Source organism: Emys orbicularis, chromosome 1 (genome assembly GCF_028017835.1).
Source record: "Emys orbicularis isolate rEmyOrb1 chromosome 1, rEmyOrb1.hap1, whole genome shotgun sequence".
NCBI lineage: Eukaryota > Metazoa > Chordata > Testudines > Emydidae > Emys > Emys orbicularis.
Window position 1 is genome coordinate 346,808,498 of NC_088683.1, and position 12,547 is coordinate 346,821,044.

Genomic DNA, 12,547 nt, shown 5'->3' on the forward strand with positions numbered 1-12,547 from the left:
TGGGGGACAACAGTTAAATAACAATGTTTGGAAGCGGACGGACAGTATTAGTGCATTCTGTTGCTAGTGAAGAGGCAGGAACCAGATGCATGAAATAGCTCCTATGTCTCCTCACATTTGGCTTTAAAAGCTAAGTAAATTATATCCTATGGGCACTTTTATCTCATATTTTCTAAATAGTTTATATAACTGTGAGGTATGATCATATAACAAAAACCTCTATTTCACAGTTTATGGGCAAGGCAGAATTAAATTTACTCCATGAAACTTAATTCTGAATTTTCTGACTTCTGTGTAATTAAAATGTTAAATTTAAGATGAATTTAGATTATGTAAAATTACGGGAAGTTTTACAATAGTCACAAGCATAGGACAGATGGACTAGAACATGATATTGTATTATGCTGTTCCAATCTGCAAACTCTAGCACATGAGTAACTCATGAACAATCCCACTGAAATGTGTAGGTTTGCAGGATCAGGTCCTTAGTTCTCATGTGCAACAAACAGTAGCAAGACATATAAATACTGAATCTTTATAATTAGTTCAGTGAGCAATCAGGAGACAATTTTACAAATAGTTTGTAGCTGATTTGCATTACCCGTAGTCACACAAAAAATTCTGTTTTGTAAATTACAAGCTCATCAATTATAACTTTTATTCTCCACAGAAAGATATCAGATCACAGGCAAATGAGTGGGGGAAAAGAAAAATATAAACAATACACAAAAGAGGGAAATTAATATGCACTGAAATCTCGATATTAACCCTTTCCTTAAGAACCGTCTATGTTGCAGAAATTTTATGATTTGGATACGAAGAGCCAGAAATAGCAGTGCAATTAAATTACACATCTGCAAAAATCATCTAAGGAGTTCAATTTTTTAAAAAGATTCTTTGAAAATATCTTGATAGTATTAAAACTCAATTCCAGAAATGTATATATTCAAAACAGAGTTCAGTAATATACCAGAAGTCAGATAAATTGTAGCAATGAATCCAAATAGTATTAAATTTATCCATTTTATTTATAAATTTGCTTTCAAATTAAATGTAGAATCATTTACAAATTGAACTGTTCAGTATAGTATCCCACATCTCTTGAAACAATAATGAAATAAAATAAAATAAAATAAATTATAATTAAACAGATTGTAACCACTGGAGTATTCTCCTCATTTCCTTCTAGTCACCACAATTATGAGGTAAACTGTACTGCTCATCTGCTGTTATCATCAGCATTGGCACAGAGAAACTGAAGTTCATCATTTTAGGTACGCACTGCTGGCTAACATATATCTTCTTTTAAATTACCTGCTGGAATCAAGTGGATCAAAGGAGAAAGGGAAGGATCTTCAAATGCCTTTGTTGGGCTAGACAAACCTTCACAGAAGTCTACAGAGTCAAGACACCCAGATTATTTCAAATTCTAAGTGAAGTTTATGAAAATGAGGTGAGATCCACTAGCCAGCTATCAAAGATAAAGATAAAAGGCTACTGCAGGTTATACTAGCTGGCTAATATGTGTCTAAATATGGAGCAGGAAAGAAAAAAAGAGAATATGATGGTAATATATGCATGACTATGATAATAGGAAGACAAGATGTTCAATGGTAAGGGAAAATATAATACAGAGGAAAACTTTTGGCTGTAAGTAGTTCATCAGAACAATCTCGTATTAAAAATCAATTCAAGAACAGAATTACAAAAACATGCTAGAATTCTGCCAGTAGAGAGCTATTTCTGATCCTTTCCAGAGATGACCTTTGGAGGAGCTCAAGACTAAAAATCAGAAAACTAGCCATACTTAAAAACCTACAGACCGGCTGGGGTGCTCGGCTCGTGGGGGTGCTCCCAGCCCCCTGCCCTGAGCGGCTCATGGCAGGGGGCTGGAAGGGATATGCCCTGTTCCACCCCCTTCCCCAAGGTCCCGTCCCTATCTCTTCTCTGCCTCCTCTACGGAGCAGGGAGCATGCTGCCGCTCAGCTCTGCTCCGCTCCGCTCCCCCTTGCAAGGGCCATCAGCTGATCAGTGCAGGGAGGGGGAGGAGGAGGGGCAGGAAAGCACCACGCTGGGGGAAGAAGCAGGGGAGTGGGGAAGCTTGGCTGCCGCAGGACCAAGCTTCTGCCTCCTGCCCCCGCAGGGGAGAGCAGTGGGCGGGGGGGCTGAGTGGGGCTGGGGGCCGGGACCTCGGCAGTGTGCCACTCAAAATTGGCTTGCATGCCGTGTTTGGCACGCGTGCCGTAGGTTGCCGACCCCTGAGCTAGGTGGATGAGATACTCTGCTATTTCCTTGTTGCTTTTCCCTCTCATCATGCTTTGCATTGGAGTGACCTCTTCTTCAGCATCCATTAACACTGCTCCTGGGGTAGGACAAAGTGGGTGCTATGGAGTCACCAGCCCTTACTGGCCTGAGGAACTCGTAACCTGAACTCAGATTCAGTGCACTGAGTTACAGATATACAGTAGTGCTAACCCAATTTCCAGTTCATCCTTATATTTTAATACATATCACATCCACCATTCAGACCAATGGGAACTTCAGTCACATATGAAGTACTTTATTCTTTGAGGGTGTCAACAAACATGGACAAGGATGATCTAGAGAATATAATGCACTTGGACTTTCAGAAAGGCTTTGACAAGGTCTCACAACAAAAGCTCTTAAGCAAAGGAAGCAGTCATGGGATAAGAGGAAAGGTCCTCTCATGGATCAATAACTAGTTAAAAGATAGGAAACAAAGGGTTGGAATAAATAGTCAGTTTTCACAGTGGAGGCAAATAGCAGGGTCTCCCAAGGATCTGTAATGGGACCAGTGCTGTTTAACACAGGCATAAATGATCTGGAAAAAGGGATAAATAGTGAGGTGGAAAAGTTTGTAGATAATACAAAATTATACAAGATAGTTAAGTCCAAAGCTGAGTTACAAAGGGATCTCACAAAATTGGGTGACTGGACAACACAATGGCAGATTAAATTCAGTGTTGGTAAGTGCAAAGTAATGCCCACTGGAAAACAATCTCAACTATACATACAAAATGATGGGGTCTAAATTAGCTGTTACCACTCAAGAAAGAGATCTTGGCATCATCACGGATAGTTCTTGGAAAATATCTGCTCAAACTAAAAGAATGTTAGGAACCATTAGGAAAGGGATAGATAATAAGACAGAAAATGTCATAATGCCATATATAAATCCGTGGTACACCCACACCTTGAACTCTGCATACAGTTCTGGTTGCATCACCTCAAAAAAGATATATTCGAATTGGAAACAATAGAGAGAAGGGCAACAAAAATGATTAGCGGTACGGAACAGCTCCCACGAGGAGAGATTAAAAAGACTGGGACTGCTCAGCTTGGAAAAGAGATAACTAAGGAGGGATATGATAAAGGTTTATACAATAATGAATTGTGAGAGAAAGTGACTAGGGAAGTGTTATTTACCCCTTCACATAACACAAGAACCAGGGGTCAACCGATGAAATTAAGAGGCAGCAAATTTAAAAGAAACATAAGGAAGTACTTCACACAATGCACAGTCAACCTGTGGAACTCATTGCCAGGGATGTTGTGAAGGCCAAAAGTATAACTGGGTTCAAAAAAGAATCAGATAAACTCATGTAGATTAGGTCCATCAATGGCTAATAGCCAAGATGGTTAGGGATGCAACCCCATGCTCTGAGTGTCCCCCAACCTCTGATTGCCAGAAGCTGGGACTGGATGACAGGGGACGGATCACTTGATAAATTGCCCTGTTCTGTTCACTCCCTCTGAAGCATCTGACATGGGCCACTGTTGGAAGCAGGACACTGGACTAAATGGACCATTGGTTTGACCCAGTATGGCCATTCTTATGTTCTTATGTTTGTTAAGCTAAATAAATTGAGCTCCTTGAGTCTATCACTGTAAGGCAGGTTTTCTAATCCTTTAATCATTCTCCTGGGTCTTCTCTGAACCCTCTATAATTTATCAACATCCTTCTTGAATTGTTGACACTAGAACTGGGCACCGTATTCCAGCAGCAGTCACACCAGTGCCAAATACAGAGGTAAAATAACTTCTCTACTTCTACTCAAGATTCCTCTGCTTATGCATCCAAAGATCACATTAGCCCTTTTGGCCACAGCATTACACTGGGAACTCATGTTCAGCTGATTATCCACCCTGACTCCCAAAACTTTTTCAGAGTCACTGCTTCCCACATCCTGTAAGTATGGCCCTACATCCTTTGTTCCTAGATGTATACATTTATATTTAACTATGAAGGTGTGCAATAGCTAATCATATGTTGTCTTAACTTAGGCCCTGATCATACGAACACTTATGCACATACTAACGTTACTACTATGTTAAGTCCAATTGAAGACATGGAATTTTATAGAATTTATATATTAGGCACACAATTTTGAAAATTCTGGCTAAAATAATAAAAAAAACAGGTGCTGAGTGGTTCTCTCTTTTCTCATCCCAAGGGGGGGGGGGGGAGGTCTTTTCTGTTAGTTATTCTAGTTGTGTTGTTTTTATCTTTAGTCACTTTATCTTTAGTAAAAAAAAAAAAAGTTACAATTATCCTGAATATTTTGTAAATATTTTATTACACATTTCCAGATCTATTCAGCAAAACACTTCACGTCCCACTGACTTCAATGGAACTTCAGCACATACTTAAATACTTTGTTGAATCAGAGGCTAACACTGTCACTAAGTTTGCTGAAATATTTCATAGTTCAAAAAAGCAGTAACAAAATAATATTGAATAAGACACTGAGCTGTATAAATATAAGAAAATAACTATTGTACTATACCTCCTCTAAAGCTTTATCTTAATGTAGCGAGCCTTGCCATTAAAAAACCAAAAGAGATAAATTCCAACAGAATGCACTATTTTTAATGGGGAAAAAAAGCATTTTAAAGATAAAATATAGCAGAAGCATCCGGAAAAGCTAAACTGCCTAGCAATCAATTTTTGCTTCTCCATAAATAAAAAATGTAGATTATTAAAAGATCAAGATCTGCTGAAGTTTCACCCAAAACTAAGACCATGTAGCAGGTGGTCCCACCTGTGCCAATCTTCTCCACACAGTACTCCCCTGAAAAAATGCACTGTCCATATTATGGAGGAGGCTAATTCATGCCACTGGACATAGACAGCTCTCTCTGTCTGCAGCAACTGTGGACAATCTCCCATTACCCCTTAAAATAAATTAATAGACTAGCAAGTCCAAAATCAAACACCACTGTGCCAGACATGCACAGCTGTATGTGTGCCACTGCTGATCTGTCTGCCCAGCACAGCACATTCCAGGTGCTTTATTTAGGATGGAGCTGGAAATGGGATCAGTTACGAAGGTCTCGTAATTAAACAAGGTTATTTTTTGCTGATCCATTTTTTCCCATTCACTTTAGGTTCTCAGATTATTGTAACTGTATTTCCAAGAAGAAAGAAAGAACGAAAAAGAAAGAAAGGAAGAATCTTGCTCAGAAGATGGTTTTCACAAACTTATAACTGACTCTTTTTATAATGAAAAAGCATGACCAACAACAGACTTCAGAGGCTAAGACATATGGAATCTGCATTTGCCGATTGTAACTTACATATTCTTTTTCTGTACTAAACTTTATACATTTTCACCAGTCTCTGTGAGTGTTTACAAAAAATGCAAGATTCATACTTACTTTAATGCAATATGAGATGCAATTATCTTCATAATGTTTACAGCATCTATGTCTTGGACCATGTTTGCATCTGCAAAAGAAATAACGAAATCCATATTAACCAGAAGTTGGTTTTACTGTAATCTACTAGAGATTTTGCAAACTTTCTCTTGCTAAAAATGTATACAATAGTCTCTTGCTATTTCCCCATTATTTATTTTGCATGCCACCTTTTGACACAGTCCTACATGACATTCTCATAAGCAAACTAGGGAAATGCAGTCTAGATGAAATTACTATCGGGGGGTGCACACCATGTTGAAAGCTTGTACTCATAGAGTAGTTATCAATAGTTCGCTGTCAAACTGGGAGGGCATATCTAATGGGGTCCCATCGGGGTCAGTCTGGGTCTGGTACTAGTTAATATTTTCATTAATGATTTGGATAATGGAGAGAAAAGTATGCTTATACATTTGAAGATGACGCCAAGCTGGGAGAGATTGCAAGCACTTTGGAGGACAGGATTGGAATTCAAAACAACTTGACAAATTGGAAAATTGGTCTGAAATCAACAAGATGAAATTCAAATAAGACAAGTGCAAAGTACTACACTCAGGAAGGAAAAAATTAAGTGCAAAACTAAAATTGGTGAATAACTGACTAGGGTGATAGTAATGCTGAAAAGAATCTGGGAGTTATAATGTATCACAAACTGACTATGAATCTACAATGTGACGCAGTTGTAAAAAGGGCTAATATCAATCTGGAGTGTATTAACAGGACTACTGTATGTAAGACATGGGGGGTAATGGTCCGACTCTTCTCGGCATTGATAAGGCCTCAGCTGGAGTATTGTGTTCAGTTCTGAGCACCACACTTTAGGAAATATGTGGACAAATTGGAGAGAGTCCAGAGAAGAGCAACAGAAATGATAAAAGGTTTAGAAAACCTGACCTATGAGGAAAGGTTAAAAAACTGGGTATCTTTAGCCTTGAGAACAGAAACCTGGGGGGTACCTGATAACAGTTTTCACATATGTTAAGGGCTGTTATAAAGAGGATGGGGATCAATTGTTCTTCACGTCCACTGAAGGTAACACAAGAAGCAATGGGCTTAATCTGTACCTATTGGGTTCCGGGAAGTGGGCGGGCAAAACCCCGCCCACTGCTGAAGGACCCCCTCCCAGCCTAAGGGGAGGATCTACATGACCTGGAAACCAACTGATTTCGGGGGACAACTAATGAAATAACAGGGACAGGAGTGCGGTCAAAGGGTCAAAAGAAGGGGTGGGGAGCAAGGGAGGTTTAGGTTAGATATTAGGGAAAATGTCCTAACTATAAGGGTAGTTAAGCACTGGAAGAGGATTCCAAGGGAGGTTGTGGAATCCCCATCACTGGAACAGGTTGGACAAACACCTGTCAGGGATGGTCTAGGTATAATTGGTCCTGCCTCTGCACAGAAGGCTGAATTAGATAACCTCTTGAAGTCCTGTCCTACATTGCTATGATTCAATTGTAAGGCTTTGTGTACTTTTATGAAGTCATCAAAGTACTGTACAAATAAAACAGTACTTTCTTAGTATTTCAGAAGTACACGTACATGAATTTTGATCCAATCCTCTTTTCCGTGCTAAGCTTGGGTAAATGTGCTATGCCTATGAATTCCCCACTTTGGCCAATGGGAAGGAATTATGAATCATCCGTCCAAGGCCATAGAGCTGTAGCAGGGCCATTCTGCAGCCGATGATCACTGACACGCTCCCTCCCGCCCACCCAAATTAGACTGATGCTGCTGTTTTGGCCAGGGATCCACTGGCCATACTGCAATCCCTCCCTGTATCACCCTGGGGCCTACTGGAGGGGACTGCAGAGGCCTCTCTCAACCATGACCATTCCAGTGCAGTGTAGTCCAGCTGTTCCACTATGGTACAGATTTTCTGTGGCCCTTATTTGGGATTAGGGTTTGGCTCAAAGCATAAAGAGGAGATGATTTTAGGGAGGATGGGATGTGTGGACTTTACAGTAATTAGACTTGTATGACACAGAATTAAAGGAAAGTCATTTCATACTAGCTCCAAAAATGATATTTTCTTGTAGTCAATTATTTGTGGTTTAATACAAAATAAATCACATAATTTATATACTGTGTCAAATATCTTGGAAGCTTTGAATCATGTATTGTAAAGTATATTGGCCATAAATCATCCACAAGGTTAGTTTATGTAGCAAAAATTGTAACGAGAATGTGATCAGGTTACAGACATTTAGAATCAATTATATCTGAAAGGAAACATATGGAAGAGAAACTTGAGAAAGTATTAGGATTAAAAATACAATGGTTTTTGAATGTATGGGAAGAGGGAGTCTGGAAATCCCAAAGGAAGTATACTCCTCATTTGTTAATCATTTAGCCTTCTAATATTTAATAAATGCATTTTGGCTAGAGGGGCAGTGATCATGCCTCACTATTTTCAATTAGTTCATGTCAGGGGTATTTAAAACAGAATAGGTATGAAGAACAAGAAAGGGACGGGCCTTCTAGCTATCCCTTAGCTCAATGCTGGAGGTAAGTGTTTCTTTCTATTTGAAGTGCTTTCTCTCTGAAATAAGCACTCTTCACCACCCCTTTCACAACACGGAATACTTAGAACATCTGTTTCTCTACTGCCTGTCAAGAACATACCGTAACAAGGACCTAGTCCTAAAAAGGGGGCTGCACACCTTTCTCTCCCATGTAAGTAAACAGGAGCTGAGAGTGCTCAACCCACCTACTCTTATTTGTGTGGGTTCACTATAAATAATCCCCGGAAGGAGGCTTCTGCTGTGCTTGTTTTACCATCACCAGAAGTATTACACTGGAGATTTAGCTAGTGCTCCACCTGTAGACTTATACTGCAGTAATGCTGGATTTGGGACATGGAAGGTCAACCGTGCTACCAAATGAAGAAGGGACAGGTAGGTGATGGAGCCTTGCTGCCCCACTTCAAAACCTTTGTCTATGGGAGAAAACAAGGGGTTTAAGGCTCTCCCAACGTTTTTTGCTGCAGATTAGAGGATGGACTAGAAGCTGACCCAGAACTTCCCTGCCAAAGTGGGGATAGTTGAAGGTTGCTCCTGGACCACTTCACCTCCAATAGGATAAGGAAGCAGTAGGTGAAAACCAGTGAGGATTTTAAGAGCACCCCTGGAATGTTCCTCCAGCGTGGGCAGAAGCGTGGGCAGAAGAGCCACAACGCTGCCCATAAACAGGGGAATCTCGAGTAGGATTAGAGAGGTTATGTTACCTCTGTACTCGGCACTGGTGCAACCGCTGCTGGAATACTGCATCCAGTTCTGGTGCCCACAATTCAAGAGGGATGTTGATAAATTGGAGAGGGTTCAGAGAAGAGCCATGGGAATGATTAAAGGATCAGAAATCATGTCTTACAGTGATAGACTCAAGGAGCTCAATCTATTTAGCTTCACAAAGAGGGGTGACTTGATTACAGTCTATAAATACAAAGATGGGGAACAAATATTTAACAATGGGCTCTTCAATCTAGCAGAGAAAGGTATAACATGATCCAATGGCTAGAAATTGAAGCTAGATAAATTCAGATTGGAAAAAAAGCACACATTTTTAATGGTGAGAGTAATTAACCATTGGAACAATTTACCAAGGGCGATAGTGGATTCTCCATCACTGACAATTTTTAAATTAGAACTGGTTGTTTTTCTATAGGATACGCTCTAGGAATTATTTTGGAGAAGTTCTATGGCCTGTGCTATACAGGCGGTCAGACTAAATGATCCCAATGGTCTCTTCTGGACTTAGAATTTATGAAGCAGTAGTCAGTCATTAAGCTATTCTTAAAGGGAAGGGGCAAAAAACCCACAGAGCGCACCAAAGCACTCTGGTCAAGGGTCCAATAATTTAGAACTGATTTAGTTTTTATTCCAGTTATCATAATTAAATCTACAACTGAAGTTAAAGTCATTTAGGGTCAAATTTACAAAAGTGCCTGAGTGACTTACAAAATTAAGTCTCCTTGACTTAGGCTCCTAAGTGACTTAGGTACTTTTGAAAATGTTACCCTAAGACTCATTTTCAAAAGTGGCTTAGGCACTTAGCAGTCTACATTCCACTGATTTTCAATGGGACTTATTCTCCTAAATGCCTAGGTCAGTTTTGAAAAATTGTTTCGAAATGTTACCCTCAGTAATTTGCATAGTCTAAAAAATTAAATGCAAGTTGGAAAGTTTTATCAGAAATCAACAAAACAGATTAACTAACTCTGATCTATTTAGAAGCAAAGTACAAAAAAGCTGCAATGTTTATGAATAAACACTAAAAAATGAAGAGAGGGATTCTTCAAACAATTATATCAAGCACATTGCGGGTGCCTAATAAATAACAAGAAAATCTGAGATTCTTCAAAGCAATCTAAGAGTATTAGGTGCCAACTCCCACTGAATTTAGACTACAACCACAACATTAATAACAATAATAGCAGCAACATGTAAATGTTTTGCTATGGTTTCATGTCTCTTCTTGTAACTAACAATACAATCTCACAAACCCTGTGAAGTATTTGACATAGTGTACCCAGCCACTATATGCTCTATATGCTACTGAAGTGTTCAGTTGGGTACTAAATATCACCCTAACCGCTCCAAAATTAAAACAAATATACTATTTGCTTTTATATTACCTAGTTAGTGAATTGTATATCTTAAGTAATATGAGCTAATGCTAATAAATAGGTTTCTCTTTGTTTTGCTTTGTTTTTAATATAGCTCACCACTTCGTTATTGTTGTTACTCAATAAAAGAAATATAAATCTCTTGAATACAAATTAAAAATAGCATGAAACACTGTTGTTATATAAAATGGAATGAGCACATGTGAAACTGAGTAAAATAAAAAGGAATCAATTAGGGCTTGGGTTTGTTTTTGTTTTGGTTTTTTTGGACTCACACTTTGTCCACAAGTTTCTTTGTTAGAGCAATTATGTTCATTCGCCGCGATACTTCTTCCCGGTGCTTTATCTTTCTGTCTATTTTTGAAAATGCTACTTCTGGTGAAAATGAATGTGTGGGAATTTCTTCTTTACCTACAATAAACCTGGAAGGAAAAGGAAAACACAAGGCAATTATATTTCTTACTTTAAAAACAAATCAAAAAACAAAATCTTCAAAAGTGGATTCCACAGAGTAGTGTTAATAATTTTCCGCACCTTTCAGCTTTTTTTTTGAGCACGGCCTGAGATCCCAACTTTAGGAGGCAGGCAAGTGTCATTATCCCCATTTTACCAAAAGCAACACAGGATCAGAGAAGTTGCACAAGGAAATGTCTGGCAGAGCTAGGAATAAAACCCAAGTTTCTAATATGACATACACAAGACTTAAACATGCACTGCGTTGCATATGGATATGCTGTGTCTATATGCCTCCTACGGTGCCTGTAAAATGGAGCCACTCCTGTATTCCCAGAGTGCTTTGTAAATATAAACCACCATTAACAAACATACAGGACTCAGGACAAGACACAGTAGCAATGGATTTCTGCTTATTCCCAGTAGAATGCTGGGATTTAGATTCCTGTCTCTGGAAGAGGAAATGTTTAACACTCCTTCTCTCACACACATCGCCTACCCCCATGCATTAGCACTGCATTCATTTATTGTAATCCCCCTTTTGTAAAATAGTCACACATTTGAAAACTCTCCTTTCCTGACAATTCTATATTATGGCCTCTTTGAAATATGCAGTATGTCTCAAAATACAGGAAGGGTTTACAACAGTACGGTTTCTCTTAAGGAAATTCTGGCCTCCTATAAAGCAGCTTCCAGTATACACGTTTCCCCAAAACGGTCAATTTGAGCTAAAACTACTGGGTTTGGTTTTTTAGATACTTACTTAAGTGCAGAGAATGTAAATCCTTTCAACCCATCTTTGCACCTGAAACAAAAAAATTAGGCTTTTGGTTTTGTGTGACAATCTGCATACAATGAAAATAAAATCTCAGAGATAAAATATTGATGTAAAGCTGCCCAAGAACAACAACAATTTGGGGATAATGATTTGATTGTTACAAAATCCAATAAAGGAAAATAAGTGTGTAACTAATTTATAGCCAACGGGGACAACACAGTTTTCAGCATGAAGCACACCATGGCCTTCGGGAATTTCTTGGGAGACAGTGGACAGAGAACACCCAGAACCTCCTGAATCAAAACTTCTTTGATCAAAACTGATAGGGATATGCAGATCTTTAAAGAAGAGAGATCTAGGTTCTACCCCTGCTGTGACCGTGAGACAAATATTGGCCATGGTCTACAGAAGTAACAACGTGAATTCTTAGGTGGCCACGGATTTGTTAGTTTTACAAAAAATGTTCATAACGAGCTTGACAAAACATAAACCTACTGAAAGGGATGAGAAGTGTTCTGCACACTTTTTTTTTTTTTTTTAAACACACTCTAAGTTTGAGAGCCAGTGTCTTCCTTCATAGGGGAGCTGAATCCTGCACTCCTTACTCTGGAAAAAACTTCCACTGTTAAAATCACAGCATGCCAATTTTATGGCAGTTGCTCTGGTTCGGCAGCCCTTCCCCATGAGTGTGTGGGACTACTTTTGTGAATAAGGGTAGCAAGAAAGGGCCCTAGATTTGTAAATGCTAATGTTGATTGCGGTATAATGTCTAAGATTTGCTCTAATACTTTGATGTTTTAATTGGCAACTGGAGTTTCAGGAGTTTGATGTTTTCTGAACTGGGTGTGTTGACTGCAATTGGAGCCTGCAGCTGCTACGGATTCTTCCTGGATGACTATCGGCGTACCAGTGTCCTGCTGCTAGGGAAGCAAAGAGCAGCACTTTTTACTCTAGATATTTGTATTTTTTTTCTTTTT

General features: G+C 39.1%; 1 protein-coding gene across 2 annotated transcripts in view; it reads right to left on the bottom strand.

Moving 5' to 3' along the window:
* Nucleotides 1-12,547, bottom strand: part of TMEM135 (transmembrane protein 135) — a 375,621-nt gene that overhangs the window by 12,073 nt on the left and 351,001 nt on the right. For both annotated transcript variants that reach the window (XM_065417246.1, XM_065417238.1), the window contains 3 exons: nucleotides 11,556-11,597; nucleotides 10,615-10,761; nucleotides 5,680-5,749 (listed from right to left, as the gene is read on the bottom strand). In XM_065417246.1, coding sequence (XP_065273318.1) covers nucleotides 5,680-5,749; nucleotides 10,615-10,761; nucleotides 11,556-11,597 — 259 coding nt within the window. The remainder of the gene's footprint in view (nucleotides 1-5,679; nucleotides 5,750-10,614; nucleotides 10,762-11,555; nucleotides 11,598-12,547) is intronic.